This window comes from Amphiprion ocellaris, chromosome 7 (genome assembly GCF_022539595.1).
Source record: "Amphiprion ocellaris isolate individual 3 ecotype Okinawa chromosome 7, ASM2253959v1, whole genome shotgun sequence".
Taxonomy (NCBI): domain Eukaryota; kingdom Metazoa; phylum Chordata; class Actinopteri; family Pomacentridae; genus Amphiprion; species Amphiprion ocellaris.
In genome coordinates this window covers 35,257,312-35,273,390 of record NC_072772.1, presented here as the reverse complement: position 1 = coordinate 35,273,390, position 16,079 = coordinate 35,257,312, and the positions used below count along the sequence as shown (strand labels likewise).

Genomic DNA, 16,079 nt, shown 5'->3' with positions numbered 1-16,079 from the left:
GAAAATATTTGACACCTTTAGTAAAATTTCTGGATATAAAATCAACTGGAGCAAATCAGCATTAATGCCACTGGATGAGCGAAGCGGTCAGACTCCCACTTTAAATTTTCCTATACCTGTTCTTACTAATTTTACATATTTAGGTGTTTCTATTTTTCCTTCTTTGGATTCAATAACCATAAACAATTATAACAAGATTTTGCAGGATATAGAGGAAGATTTAATGAAATGGGGCAAATTCCCTACTTCCTTCCAGTCTAGATTATCGGTGATTAAGATGAATGTCTTGCCACGGATAAATTTCATTAGTTCAATGATACCTCTCAACCCTCCAGATAATTACTGGAAAAGTTACACTCCACAATAAAGCAGTTTCTCTGGAATAATTAAAAACCCAGAATTAAAGCCTCCACGTTGCACAGGCACCAATCAGCAGGAGGTGTGAACTTGTCCAGTTTGAGTGGTCCTCATGGTGCTTGATCCTACGTCCACTTGTCGTCTGGCTAAATCCAAACAGTCTGGTTTCAGAAATTAACATGTCCATATAACCTACATAATCTGATATATCCAATATATCACATACAGTAGTGAAACATGATTTCAGACCAATTATTTCACACCTTTTCACCATGTGGCTTAAAGTCCAACAATTTGCAAAAATACATTCTAAATTTTTCTGTCAGTCTCCAATATTTCATCATTTTAGTCTTCTAATAGATGGGAAACCAATTTCCTTCCCCCAGTGGAGTGATAGAGGAATGAACACTCTTCAAGACGTTACAGGGAAACAAGGTCTCCTTGAATTCCAGGAATTACAAAGAACTTTTGACCTTCCAGGCACTGCCTTTTTCTTTTATCTACAGTTACGGGCAGCAATGCATGCTCAAGGTGTTCCATGGGACTCTGAATTAGAAGATCATCCTTTCCATATCAACTTGAGTATTAAAGATAAAAACAGAGGTATTGCCTCCGACCTGTACAAACTGATAGCTGAGGCTTCTTATAAACATCTGCCTTTAAACAGACTCTGGAAAAGTGATATTGATGTTTCCTCAGAACTAAAGTAGAAATCTATTTGGTCATATATTAGAATTTCATCTAGAAATCCAAGCCATCAGATGATTCACTATAAATTTATCCATCGGTTCTATTTTACACCTCAAAGACTTCATCAAATGAAACTCCAAACAATCCATTTTGTGATTTCTGTCCAGGCATTACCATTGGTACATTTTTTCATTTAGTTTGGCAGCACCAGGAAGTTAACAGTTTATGGAAGAACATTTCAAGTATATTATCTGATGTAATGGAGAGAGCTCTTCCTTGTGCACTTGTTCCTTGTCTCTACTATGACTTCATGACATTTCTTCTCTGAAATTAACAATAAATACCAGCTGTCTTCTGTTTGCTGGGCTTACAGCAGCCAAGAGGATGATACTGTAGTTTCTGATTCTTTTGTTCAGACATCAGGTGAATGGATGGATGTTATTTACCTGCTTGACAGTTTCAGTGAACTCTCTCCTTCCTCAGAAGCATCTCACTGACAGTGTGATGTGTCAGCCGGCAGGTTTTGGCAGCCACCATTTTCGGCCCAGTAGAGTCGTCAGATCCACCGGACCAACCCTGCCCACACCGTAATGGCATGTCGTGGTGATCCCAGCAGACCTGACCATCCCAGCAGGCATGCCGCATCCTCCACAGTGGTGGTGGTGGTGGTCCCAGGTGTGGGACAGCATGAAGCCTCCTCGTGGGTGAGGGATGGTCGGGTCCGTTGGGTTCACCATGACATGTCATTACGGTGTGGTCGTTGTTGGTCCGGCGGATCTGGAAATACCTGCTGTCAAAACCTGCCGGCTGATACGTCACACTGTCAGTGAGATGCTTCTGAGGAAGGAGAGAGTTCACTGAAACTGTCAAGCAGGTAAATAATATCTATCCATTCACCTAATGTCTGAACAAAAGAATGAGAAACTAAAGCATCAACAAGAAGACATGATGAACGTTTCTGAGCTGTCAAGAGGATGATAGTTTGCTGCTGGAAAAGCCCACATCTACTGTCAACCAAGGAATGGCTTTCCTCTTAGAAGGACATTATACTGTACAGCTACAGCTGACAACAGCATGATTACACTCAGCTAAAGCACAAAACATCAACTGCTGGTCAAACCTGGTGAAAAATAGAGAGTTTATTATCAGAACTATACTCTAATCCTCATTTCTGGATGTGCAATGAATTCTATCCTTCTCTCTTGTGTATTTTGTTTCATGTTCATCTGGTTAAAATGTACAAAATGTCGTACAGATGTGTTTGCATGAACTGATATGCTGTTATGTACACAGTGATCCTGACATTCCTGGGCTACAGTAGAATGAGTGAATGAATGAATGAATGGATGGATGAATGAATGAATGAATGAATGAATGAATGAATGAATGAATGAATGAATGAATGAGTGTATGAGGTTTTGTTAGTTTTTTCTTTTTGTTTGTTTTGTTTTTTCTTTTCCCGTTTTCCTTGTGTATGTGTGTCTTTTGTTGTTTGAACAATTTTGTGCATTTAATATGCTAACGGGGGTTAATGGGGTGAAAACAAAGACAACAAAGGCAGTAATCTATTATTCTAACCCTATCGATGGGTTCATTTTTTCCTTTTCCTTTCTTATCTGTCTTAACTGTTGTCTGTTAAAAATCAATAAAAATTTGAGCACAAAAAAAATGTTTCTTTAAGAACATTCACAAAAAATCAACCAAAATCCAGTGAATTTTGCTGGATTTTAGTTGATTTTTATGTGAATGTTCTTAAAGAAGATATTAGACGTTTTACTGATATATATGGATCCACTTTAGATTTTTTTAGGATTTTTGTGGAAGATTTTTACTCATTTTTAAAAAAATATTTACAAGAATTTTCTTGCCAAATTTGGGGGATTTTTTAAAAAAATAAAACTTTTAAGGGAAACTTTTAAGGAATTATTGGAATTTTCTTCCTGAAGGTTTTGCAAATTTTCAGAAATTTGGGGAATTTTTTTGCTGAATTTTTGGATTTTTTCCAGACAAGGAAACAATATTTTCTTGTGCCCGTAAATGAAGACAGCAGGAGAGTTAAAGAGAGACGAGTAAAAGTTTGATGCGATTTATTGAAGTGTCGTCCATTCACAGAGTAAAATGTTTCACAAGTGTTAGTGAGAAGTTTCCTCCTACAGAGATTAAAATATCACCGACAGATTTAAATACAATAAAAACTGAGGACAGCACCGTGGCCCCGCCCTCCTCCTCCTCCTACTGAAGCATCATGGGAGTTGTAGTTTAATCTTTGTTTGGGGCTGCATATAGTGAGGCAGTGTTTCAAAACCTTGTTAAAAAATATCTAAACATGTGAGAAAGAAAGTCATCTATGTCTGAAACGATCTTTTATGAGTTTACGATCGATCGACATGAGGATATTTTGTTCTGGTGAGTTTCTACATTATAGTTTGATGAATTTACATGAGTGTATTTTGATGGAGGATGCGGGAGGGGCTCGCTGCGCCATCTTTTATCAAAATGAAATTTAAAAAAACAAACAAATTAAACATCAAATAGCACCAACATTAATTTCAGGCTAAATAAATACTCTGATGACATTTACAGTAAAAATATAAAACCATCGAACATATTTACAAATCACAGAGAAATAATAGCGAACCAGAACCAGGACCAAAACAAGAACCGGGACGAGAAACTGAACCAGAAATAAAAAACTCCACTGAATATTTGTTCTAAATTAAAGTAAAATGTTCAGCCGTAGCAACTACGTAACTATCAACAGATGAACTTTCAAGTCGACTTTATCGAGAACACAAAGAAACAGTGAAAACCGAGTAAACTGAGTCATGAAATGGATGTGGAACATAAAAAGCAACATCAGCTCCTGGATCTGAAGGAGTCCTGGTCCTGGTTTGGTCTGGTTCTGGTCCTGTGTTGCAGCTCACCCCATTAGATGCTCGACTCGTCTATTTCACCCTAAATGAACCTTGAGCTGAATCGTTTCTGTGTTGAAACATGAATAATAGAAAATAAACAAACACAAGCTGAGGGAGGAGCTCCGAACACGTCTGATCTGAAAGAAAACTGGAACAAAAACACGTTTTTTTTCAAGGTCTAACCTCGAATATATTCACAGCTTCTCACACGATACTTTGCCACGTTAGCAAAATACTGACCAACCAATGACACGCAGTCACGGCATCGCAGCTGACCAATCAGAATGACTTCCTGCTGACTAATCAGAATTATTCTCAGTGCAACTCTGGCTGGGTCTGGGTGGGTCTGGAGGCGAGGCTTACATGGAAATATCAGAACTACTCTAGTATACGTCATCGTATCACCGCCATCTTACCAAGGACTGGACATCAGAATGGCCGCTGAAGCTACAGGAAGCTACCAAGAATCACTTTAGATATTTTTAGGATTTTGTTTGGAAGATTTTTACTCATTTTTTGAAAATATTTACAAGAATTTTCTTGCCAAATTTGGGGGATTTTTTTAAAATAAATTGTTCAAGGGAAACTTCTAAGGAACTATTGGAATTCTCTTCCTTCAAATATATTTTGACAGTGAAACTTCTGATGTCCACATTTTCAACATTTTTTGGGAAATCTTTGAACATTTTTTGGTGGAAAAAAAGAAATGTCAAAAATGTTTCTTAAGATCATTCACATAAAAATTTGAAATACTAATCCCTAAAAAGGTTTTACAGGTAAAATGATTTTTAAAATAAAACTAAAGACTTTCTCAGGTGTGAAAAACAACATAAAATTCTCAAAATCCATTCACGTTATTTTATAGAACTTAGTTTAAGGTAGAGTTCAAGTGCCTAAAGTCTCAGGAGTAGTAAATGTTAGCCTAGCTTAGCTACAGCTTAATAAGCGTATAACCTATTCAATGTTGGGCAGGAGGATCGCTACTAATTTAACCACATTCTGAGTAGCGTTGTGGTAACAGCGCTGTTTTCTCAAACTGTTTTTAAACCTCCTTTATTGATCAATACAGGGCTCACACAGCTTTCAATTTGCACAGAGCAACTGCTAGCTTAGCTCACTACACTTTCCAAGTTTGTTGTCTTACCTTAACATATGATGTTACGTTACATGTTTTAAGTGTGTGTTAAGTTTTAAGCATGACTAAAGTCTTGGCTACAATTAACCTTAGCCTAGCCTAGCCTGGCTACTAAATGAGCTTTATAAGCTGTGTTCTGTGCCAGGCAGTTGCGTTGCTACAAGTGGTGGTGTTACTTGCACACCTCTTGCTAAGTTTCATTTAATGTAGAGCAACTGCTAGCTTAGCTCACTACACTTTCCAAGTTCCTTACCTTAACATATGATATTCCGTTACATGTTTTAATTCAAGTGCGTGTTAAGTTTGAGGCATGACTTAAGTCTTGGCTACAGTTAACTTTAGCCTAGCCTAGCCTAGCTACTTAATGAGCTTTATAAGCTGTATTCTGTGTGGGGGAGTAGCGGCGTTACTTGCAAACCTCTTGCGAAGTTTCACTTAATATAGCCGCTGCTAGTTTAGTTCACTTTCCAAGTAGCTTGTCCAATATTGCGTGTGATATTGAATTACAATGTTTTAAGCTTGAACTGTGGTTACAGTTTTGGGTGTAGTGAATGTTAGCCTAGCATAGCTACAGCTTAATAAGCTGTATGCCCAATGCAATGTTGGGCAGTAGTGTCACTACTAATTTAACCACATTCTCAGTAGCGTGGTGGTAACAATACTGTTTTCTCAAATATTTTTTGATAGTAAATTTCCTTTATTGGTCAAGAAGTGCTACAGGTTGGGTTCACACAACTTTCATTTAGTGTAGAGCAAAACTGCTAGTTTAGCTCACTACACTTTCCAAGTTTCTTGCCCTAACATATGATGTTATGTTATATGCTTAAGTACATGTGAAGTTTGAAGCATGACTAAAGTCTTGGCTACAATTTACTTTAGCCTAGCCTAGCCTGGCTACTTAATTAGCTAGCTTGCCCAATATTGCGTATGATATTGTATTACACTATGTTTTAAGCTTGAACTGTGGTTACAGTTTTGGGTGTAGTGAATGTTAGCCTAGCATAGCTACAGCTTAACAAGCTGTATGACTTATTCAATGGTGGACAGTAGTGTCGCTACTAGTTTAACCACATTCTCAGTAGCGTGGTGGTAAACCTTCTTTATTGATCAAGAAGTGCTATAGGTGGGGTTCACACAACTTTCATTTAGTGTAGAGCAACTGCTAGCTTAGCTCACTTGCCTTACCTTAGCATATGATGTTACATTACGTGTTTTAAGTGCACGTTAAGTTTGAAGCATGACTAAAGTCTCGGCTACAGTAACCCTTAGCCTAGATTAGTTATTTAGTGACCTTTAGTGGCGTTACTTGCAAACATCTTGCAACGTTTCATTCAACGTAGAGCCACTGCTAGTTTAGCTCACCTTCCAAGTAGCTTTTCCAATGTCTTGTCTGCTGTAGTTAATGTTAGCTTAGCTGCTTAATGTCCTTTATAAGATGTATTCAGTATTGGGCAGCAGCATTGCTACAAGTAGCGGCATTACTAGCGAAGCTTCATTTAATGTAGAGCAGGTGCTAGCTTAGCTTTCTTTCTGAGTAGCCTGTCCAGTCCTGCGTCTGATATTATGTTATGGTATGTTTTAAATTTAAGTGCGACCACAGTCTTGAGTGTAGTAACCATTAGCCTAGCCTAGCCTAGCTACTTAGTGAACATGTTTTATTATTATTTATGAAACTGGATGATGCAGCTGTAGTCTTTAAGTTGTATCAGTAAAGCTGATGATTCATAACAGTCATAATTGTTCCATTAATGATGAATCTGACAGCAGCAGCACTGGTGCGATGTGTCCCTGAGTAAGATGGCGGCGACTTTATAACGTATCGCTCCGAGGCTTCGTATCCGGTTCTATATCGGTCTAAACGGTTCCTCGTTGTTCTCTGATGAGGAGAGAATGTCACGTTAGCCAGTCACCAAATGTAAAAATGTAGCGTGAAAACAGGGAATTTCCATTTTGATGACTGTATAGCTGTTAAGTGAGGAACACGGAGCTAATTAAAGTTGACATTTAGGAGATGAACGGTGATAATCATAATAAATAAAATGAACGTAACAAAATTGCCAAATTATACCACACATATCACAAGTTATGAACAAATAATACATCACCTTATTTAGTTTTTTAGTTTGTATAAAATTACCAAAAAATAACATTTTGAGTTAAGAACAGCACCTCTGTTGGGGAAGACTGATGAACAATATCAGTTTCTGAGCTGCAGGGGAACAGTTAAATTGCTCAAATGCAACAGAAAAATAATCTGATCTGGATTATTTTAACAAATAAAATAAAAAAATTCACATTCTCACCAGTTTGATCACCTATAACTGCCTAAAATCGTTGATTCTAACATTACAGAGTCAATAATGACTAATGGGGTTCCTCAGGGTTCAGTTCTTGGTCCTATATATTTTCAGTTTGTGTTATTCTGTGCAGCAGCGCCTCCTGCTGTCTGCAGTTTGTTTTCATGTGAAACAGGTTGGTCATTAACCCAAAATAAAGTCTGTATCGTACAAATGCTGATTTCATAAACTACAAATATTTAAAATTACAAGTTAGATTTAAAGTGCTACATTTGTTTTGGAATTAATAAACATATCTTCCAACCGTGTTTAGCAATGACACTGAATGTGGGCCAGAAAAATAAATTAAAAAGGGTAAAATCTTTTTGGTTTTAAAAAGAAAATCTATATTCTAGATCTTATATTTTTATTAAGACAAAACACGATGCAAATTGTGGTTATAGGTTTAGTCGCACAACTGTCTTCTTCTGTTTTAAAACTTTTTTTTTTGGTTTCAAAATACGAGTCATTTTTATTTACACTGTTTTGGCATACTATTCCTCATATGTTAAACCTAAACATATGCTACTTGCTGAGAAATCTGGTTTTAACCCTGAAGGAGTTTAAAATAATTGTCGAAAGCGGATTTATTCTGAGAATGTTTTTTTACAGTGGAGAATTATGAAATGGCTGCTGTGATTGATTGATTTTCAGGACTGATTGATCATCAGTGGACTTACTGATTGGCAGCGGTATTCTGTAACATGACAGTCTCTCCTCTCAGACAAACCGTCCGACCCCTTGGTGGAGGCAAAGTGTCTTCTCACTCCCTCACAAAGGAAAAGGAGGCAAAGCGTCTCGTGAAGAAGGAGGCGAAGCGTCTCCTTGCACCCTCGTGAGGGAGGAGGAGGTGCTGGTCCTCCTCTCTCCTGCTGCAGGACGAGGTGATGGCCTCCCTCCTCACCCCCTCACGTCCATCATCATGCAGACATTGCACCTCCCGATGTTCTCCCTCTGCTCTGAGCTGTCCGTCATTGTGCTGGCCGAGCTGGAGGAGGACGAGGCGGCGCTCGGCCCGACGCTTTTCAGCCAGAAGCTGTAGATGTTGGCGAAGTAGTGGCAGGTTCCTCGCGGCCCCTGACACTCCACGAAGGGTTGGGCCCTGAAGTCCGTCAGACAGCTGCCTGATGACGTCAGAGACTGGCCGCCGCCCTCGTCGCCGGCACCGGTGTGCTGCCATAGAGACACCAAAAGACATCATCATCACCATGTCCTCCCTGTTTATCAATGTCATATTACGGTTCGTGTCCACAGGATCCATCAATTTCTCACATCCTTTTCATTGTCTATGTGAAATACACCACATTGCATGCTGGTGGCATTGCAGTGCGTCGCCCTGAAGTGGCCCGCAAATCATTATTTATACAAAATAGACTTGACTTTCTTGCGAATTCGGTGTGGAGAGTGGCAGTCCGAAACTTCCGTAAAATTTCTAATCCAGCCATTGTTGAACTACAATGAGGACAGATTCTTCTTTCTCACCTCAAATGTTTTCAGAAATACTTTTCACTGAACTGTTTTCATAATAAAAGAGAAAGTTTGCTACCGAGCCACCATGTCGGTCCAACACTTCTACCGGACTGAAGCTAAAGCGGCTGTCATGTCTAGTGGCCCGCTAGTGACTCACCCACCAAGTGGGCAAGATTCAGATGTGGTGTGTTTCCATGTGAGAAAAAACGCCCCTGTGGACAAATATCATTTGGTTATCATTTATCACCTTTTGTTAATTTTGCGTATCTTTGTTGTTGGAGAACAGTTTTCATGTTAGTAAAGTAACTTTCATAATTTTCAAAGAGTTGCCTAAAAGGGTCTAAAGGGTCATTTCTAAGGTGACACCCGGAACTTTGGTAGAACCAACTGAACTTCTGTTTTACATTCTAAGTAACTACAAAATTCTGAATCTCCCCATTTGTCAGTTTGAACTAAAAAAAGCATCTAAGATGAAGGTGAAACATCTTCAATAACCTAAAACAGTTGATTTCTACTGAAGCTCCAAGGATTACCATGACCTGGATGACCGACAATCTTCACAGACATTTCCAAGGTACACTTCAGAAGATTTGTTTAAACCCTTAAAAAGTTTGTCTTTTGTTTCTTACATAGTATGAAGGTTTAAACTTACAACCTATTTAGGACAAGCCAATAGGGAAAGAGGTTGGGTTAAATGTATAAACATTTGTACTTCTCTATGGAAGAGAGGTCTCCCACCATGTTGAGTAAGGTCTCTTCCCCACTGCAGTGATGTACTTTTATTTACGTATAGACAACCAAGTAGTGTGTTTATCTTATTTAAAGGTGGAACCTGGGTGCAAATTTCCACAACCCCCGCAGCCGTGGTGCTGCAGTACCCACCATGAGGAAGGAGTATCCAGTCCACAGGCTCCTCCAGCTGGGTGGGCACTGTGGCTGGTTGGAGGTCTGGCTGTGCAGTGCAACGGGTGAGGAGGGGGCTTCGCACACCACGCAGCGGCTGATGTGGTCTTCGATGGATGGCCCAACCACGGGTATGCTGGGCACCGCCGCCATCGTCGACAGCCAATAAGATTTGTCATTGCGACTGGCATACGAGCAGGTTCCCATGTTGCAGGAGGAGAAGGGCATGGTGGAGAAGACACGCATACACGAGCCTGCCTGACCTGGAAACATACAGGACATTTTAGTTAATCACAAACACTAGAAACACATGATGGTAGCTTCCAACTATCAGGTTATAGGGAGGAGATTTTGGTTAATTGCTGAAAATCTTTCAAGGGACTGACGTGGAATTCATATCCGTGGCAGAGGTTTGCTGAGAAGGTATTTAGCTACAAACAGGTGTGGATGACATTCGCCCTGAGATGCTGAAGGCTCTGAACCCTGTTGGTCTGTCTTTGCTGAGACATCTCTTCAGTTTCACCCGGATGTCAAGAACCCTGACTGTGAAGTAGAAGACCTGGGTGGTGGTTCCCATTTCATTAAAGCAAGACTGGAGAACGTGCCTCAATAACTGGTGTATCATCATGTTCAGCCTCCTTGGTAAAGTTTTATTTCAGGGTGCTGGAAGGGAGGATCAATTCCTGAACCTTGGATTTAGGAGGAACGATGCAAATTCCTTTCTGGCTGCGGAACAGTGGACAAGATTGAAGACTCAAAGTTTAAGAGTTTTTATTTGTCACATGCTCGTACAGAGGCTTTGCCGCCATGTCAACAACAAAATTCCAAGCAGACCAAGAAGTTAGAGGACAATTTCTCAGGAAAGTAATCAAGGGCCTAGCCAATGCAGCTAAATAAGGGAGCCACTGGCTATGGCTGCTAAAAAGGAAAGACCCATCTCAGGTCCCTATAGTGAGCACCTAGATGTAAGACTGTGACACACACAGACTCGTGTCTGATCAGCCTGTTGGGGGCCCTGCCCCGACTGAGGGTGTCTTGTGTTAAGAGCCAGAACACCTAATGACATCAGGGTAAACAAATGAAGATGTGTCTCATGGTTCTCATCTAAGGGTGATCTCCAACCTCCTGGCGCCACGAGAACTGATGTGCTGAACTTGGGATTGGAACGTCTAGTCCTACTGATGAACCTTAGTACAGCATTTTGACCTTGTCAGAGTTCACAGTCCTCGCAGCATAAGTAAAAAAGCTCTTCCTGAGTCTCTTTTGCTGACCTCAGATCTATCTAGAGGGTCTTTGGTCCGAGCAGTGCCGTTCCCAAACCACTGGGTGACATTCCCAGTCTCTCCATCACTCCACCGTAAAATTTCCTCAGGGCCTTTTAGAGATTTTGCATTTCCTTGGTTATCTGAAGTGACAAAGATGCTGCCTCCTCTTCATCATTGCTGCATTTAGTGAAATATTTGGGGATTTTGTTCACAATTGACAGAAAAATAGAGTGAAACATGACCCAGTGAACTGGTGCAGCATCAACAGTAAGACTGCCAACGTGTCAAGTGATCAAAAACATCTTTTTCTTCCATAGGATGGCTGGGCTCAGCCTTAGAGATAGCTGGAGGCGCTCAGACATCCAGAAGGAACTTGAATTGGAGATGCTGCTCCAGAGACCAGAGCCAGAGACCCTGAGGTAGAGTACATATCTCATCTGACCTGAGAACACCTCAAGATCTCCCAAGAGGAGCTGGAAACCTTCACTGAGAAATGTACATCTAGAATGCCCTGCTTAGCTAGCTGCCACCAGGACTCAACTCTGGATAAATGGATGTCCTATTTTTATTGATTTGTCAGACTAGGATCTGCAGTGTGAAAAAGCAGGATGAGATTATTTCCTTCAGGCTGGAAGTGACAGAGTTCAGGGCATTAGATCACCAGTGAGGAGCAAATGAAGGAGACTGTTGTGGTTCTGTAGCAGCTGATCATAGAGGTGAAGCTGGATTTACCTCCAGATGCTGGAGGTTTTAGTCAGGGTATTTCGGTAGCACCTGAAAGAATCCAAGCAGCTGAAATAAGCATCTTTTGCAGGATGTTTGGGTCCAATATCAGGAGGAGCTCAGAAGAACCAGTTCACATTGAAAGGAGTCAGTCCAGGTAGGCTCTAAAGTAGGGTAAGGGTTCTGGAGCTGTAGAACTGGTATGAAGACACAAGTCAGATCCAGAACACACTGGAGAATTAAGAGGGTAAAACTCCCAGTTATGCCTCAGAATGAGAGTTACGCTCCCATTGTATCAGGTAGGTTTGACAGCAGCATGAAAATTTCTGTGAAACGAAACTCTACACACAACTTTGAGTTTTACAGCACAGAAATCTTTGTGTATATATATTTATATATTTGTGTATACCAAGATCCTGAGTGTGAGCCTTCTCCTGCCCCTCCAGGTACAGAAGACTGTAACCTTCCCACAGCACCCTCATGTTCTCCGGACACCTGGGAACCCTCTTCGATTGGCTGTGCATCACCAACAGGAAGCCCGAGTTCAAGTTCATGGATGGTCCAGGAGGACCACGGTCGCCGATCGGACCACGGTCACCTATGACAAAAAGACAGAAGGTTACATTGTAAAAACACGTCCACACAGGTACTACACAACTTGACACACAAGTCAAACTAAACCCTAAAGTATCCTTGTACATCTCGTAATGCTCTGTGTACAACACTGCAGCAAAAGTGGATCAGATACATCCTGATCTGGATCACTGAGAATCTTAAGACCTGAGCAAATATTGTTTGACATTCATTTATAACATTATCAGAACAAATGGTGGAAAATAGTGATAAATAGTTATTATGTAAACCACTAAACTGAAAAAATAAACCAAGTTAGAAGGGCAGACAAGTGGAAGTCTCACCTTTCGCTCCCACAATTCCCTTCTCCCCTTGCAGGCCGGGGTCTCCTCTCTCTCCATCTGGACCTGGGGGCCCCACTGAGCCTATGGGTCCAACAGATCCAGGACCCCCCTTTTTACCTGCAACACAATCATCATAAAAATCAGCTGGACTGAGACTGAAGTGATATTTCCTTTACTTCCCATCATGAAGCTGCTGAATTCATCAGAAATGGTTCTGGATTTTACTTTAACTTGACTATGATCACCTTTAGGCCCGTTCTGGCCAATTTCTCCTGGTAGGCCGGGGTCTCCCAGGCGACCAGGGTATCCAGGTGGTCCCGGGGGTCCCTGTGGCGGAGGAGGGTATGTGGGGCAGGGGAAGACTCGTCCCTTTTCCCCTTTTGGACCTTGTGGCCCACAAGTTCCTTTCGGTCCTGGAGGCCCTTTGCAACCGGGAACACCTTTAGGACCACGATTACCAGGAACTCCCATCAGTCCTGGATCACCTGGATTACCTGAGCACAGACGCAAATACTTTATTACCCATAACTAAGCGACTGTACATCATGACAGATCCTGACAACCAAGAACTCAGAGGGAGAGGTTGAAATAAAACCAACAAATTGTTGACTGAGCTGAGCTTTGAGAACCTAAGAGTCTATAACGGGAGATTAATGAATGAAGTCTAGATGCTGCAACTGACCTAACTATCAGTTTGGATGAAAAGCACCAAATTACACTGATATGAACCCTGTTGCCCCTGGAGCTTCATACTAAACCCGCAGTTCAGGCATTTCCTGGTTGTGAAGTGAATCAGTCATCATCATGTTGAGATGTCTGTATAGATACCTTAGATACCTGGACAGAGTCTGACCTTTCACTCCTGGGTTTCCAGGAATGCCTGGCAGTCCTTGAAGCCCTTTACACCCTGGTGGTCCCTTTGGCCCCAGGCACCCTGAATCACCATTGTCTCCAACATCCCCACAAACTGGAGGATTTGAACCCGGATCCCCTACAGGACCAGGACCCCCTGCAACATGAAACCCAGATTAGATGTTGCCCAGTAAGATTTGTCAGTTAATCTTAATTCAAGCTGAAGGGTAAAGTCTGACCTTTTTCTCCATCTGGGCCTGCAGAACCAGGATCTCCACAGGTCCCTGGGACTGGAGCTTTACAGTTCAGTCCAGGTTTACCAGGAGGTCCACAACCACCTGGAGGTCCTGCAAGAACACAGAAAGACACATGACTGACAGTGTCTGACACAATATGTTACTGTTGGTAACTGCAGTGGTACAGACCTTTAGGTCCTTGGGGGCCTTTGGGTCCTGGAGGTCCAGGCTGAGAAGTACCACATGGACCTGGAGGACCAGGAGGACCTTTATCTCCTGGAAGACCTTTGCAACCGGGAGGACCTGGCACACCCAGACCTAAAGACACAGACAGACATTTAGAAATGTGATATATGTTGTTAATGTGTTCTATTGTGATTCTTTAACAACTACACAAATGTCTGTAGTTTAATCTTGAAAAGTCAGAGGATCAGTTGTTTGGCTGCTTCTACCTTCATTCATGTTTAAATCTGCTGTAAAACAATGTCTGTGGGACCCTGATCTCCGTTTGGACAAAGTCTTCCATTTCTGTAATATCTTCCTCAAAGACAAAATTAACTTAAACTGGTTGACAAAATTGTACATTTGGTGACGACAACACACACACTGCAGGTTTGAGTCAGTTCATCCAATTCTGCTTCACAATGTCAATGTTGAAACTTTAAATTATGCAGCTGTTGGTGGGACCTGTTGGATGAAGCTCAGGTTACTAAACTGTACATTGGCCAAGTGATATCTGCTGGTTCTACTAGTACGCTGCACATGAATTAAAGTAGAAGATACTCCAGCTGGGCAGCTTGTGTTCATGTTGTGTTTGTAAGAGTCATACCTCTGGTCCCCATGTCCCCCTTTACCCCTTTCAGGCCATCCAGTCCATGAAGTCCGAGTGGTCCAGGAGGACCTGAGCAGCAAAGACAATTTTTAAAAACCAACTCATATATCTGAATCCATGCATCGTTTGCAGGATCCACGGCACAGTAGGATTTTCAAAGCAACATAATCATTGACCGTATCTAAATATAGACAGTACATTTAACCCCATTAGACTGCATTCATCAATAAAACCCCACCCTAATAAGCACTCAGCTATTAAAGACACAACTTATTTGGAATTTTTATTTCAAAAAACAGATTCAGACAGCAGTAAAAGGGTGGCATCGGGTGACCTAATAGTTCCACTGGCTGATGGGAACCAAACAGCAATTCTAACTAGGAATGTCTAGGCTTTTTTTCCCCAGTCTGACCGGAGTCACTTGGTAATATTTTGTAATTGCTAATATTGAGTCCCAATCCCTAGGTTATACTCGCTTCAAATACAATCAAGTTATTAAAATCAATCCATTGTATATGCCTGACAACCAAATAGCTTCTGCAATGCATTAAGAAAAAAATTTCGACAAGCTTTTCCTTAATGTTCTGTAGATGCTCAGGAACCTTGTTGTAAAGTCTGAAACATAGTGTGAAGGGGGCAAGATGTACCGTGCTTCTACAAGCTCCGACTAAAATAGCAATATCTGTCTAGAACAAATATCTGTTGTGTTCAATTTGTGCTATCAATTATTGATTGGTAATGCACCTGATTACTGATTAGGAAAATGATTTCAAATTGACCTCCTTAAATTTTCCTCTCCCTTTCAGACATGGGAGTATGTAAACATACGTACATACGTCAACAAAAGAGTTTAAAGCTGATCCTGGTAGGTTAAGAAATGGTCTGATTGGCCTTGATCCATATTTTTGGAATTAGAAACTTCTAATGTGTTCAGAGGTTTCCACACCTTTCTACCAGGAACACAAGGTCTACATTTACCTTGGAGTCCTGGGTTGCCCTGCGGTCCTGGAGGACCATCAGCCCCCGGCTTACCAGGCAGACCTGGGAGACCAGGCCGACCTCTGGGACCTGGAGGACCCAACACACCTGAAGGACACCAACAGAGTCTGAATAAGGTGGTGTTGATATCAGACAATAGCTGAGTTTCACGACATGGTCCAGGTAAGCTTCCATACCTGGGGCACCTAGGTCTCCACGGAGGCCTGGATCTCCTTTGCATCCTTTCGGTCCTGGACCTCCAATGAAACCAGGTATTCCAGGATCCCCTCGAGGTCCAGGAATTCCTGAGAGAGACAAAACAAATCACCACATTTGTGCATACATTTTCTGTTTCATACTCTGGTACTGCTGCACAGCCACAACCAGATCACTACCTGGAGTCCCAAAATGTCCAGGTGGCCCTTTGTTTCCAGGTGGACCAGAACAGCCAGTAGATGCTCCTTTGTCAC

The 16,079-nt window shown here is 41.4% G+C and overlaps 1 protein-coding gene across 1 annotated transcript in view; it reads right to left on the bottom strand.

Annotated features, from left to right (window-relative positions):
* Window positions 1–3,117: 3,117 nt before the first annotated feature.
* The window catches only part of col4a4 (collagen, type IV, alpha 4), a 49,576-nt gene continuing 36,614 nt past the window's right edge, over window positions 3,118–16,079 (bottom strand). Inside the window, exons 36-47 of the mRNA XM_023289778.3 lie at window positions 16,005–16,079; window positions 15,807–15,914; window positions 15,610–15,717; window positions 14,629–14,700; window positions 13,989–14,117; window positions 13,803–13,910; window positions 13,565–13,720; window positions 12,957–13,205; window positions 12,712–12,828; window positions 12,204–12,392; window positions 9,786–10,069; window positions 3,118–8,606 (exon numbers count right to left, since the gene is read on the bottom strand). Of these exons, the coding sequence (XP_023145546.2) occupies window positions 8,334–8,606; window positions 9,786–10,069; window positions 12,204–12,392; window positions 12,712–12,828; window positions 12,957–13,205; window positions 13,565–13,720; window positions 13,803–13,910; window positions 13,989–14,117; window positions 14,629–14,700; window positions 15,610–15,717; window positions 15,807–15,914; window positions 16,005–16,079 (1,868 nt within the window). The 3' untranslated portion in view covers window positions 3,118–8,333. The remainder of the gene's footprint in view (window positions 8,607–9,785; window positions 10,070–12,203; window positions 12,393–12,711; window positions 12,829–12,956; window positions 13,206–13,564; window positions 13,721–13,802; window positions 13,911–13,988; window positions 14,118–14,628; window positions 14,701–15,609; window positions 15,718–15,806; window positions 15,915–16,004) is intronic.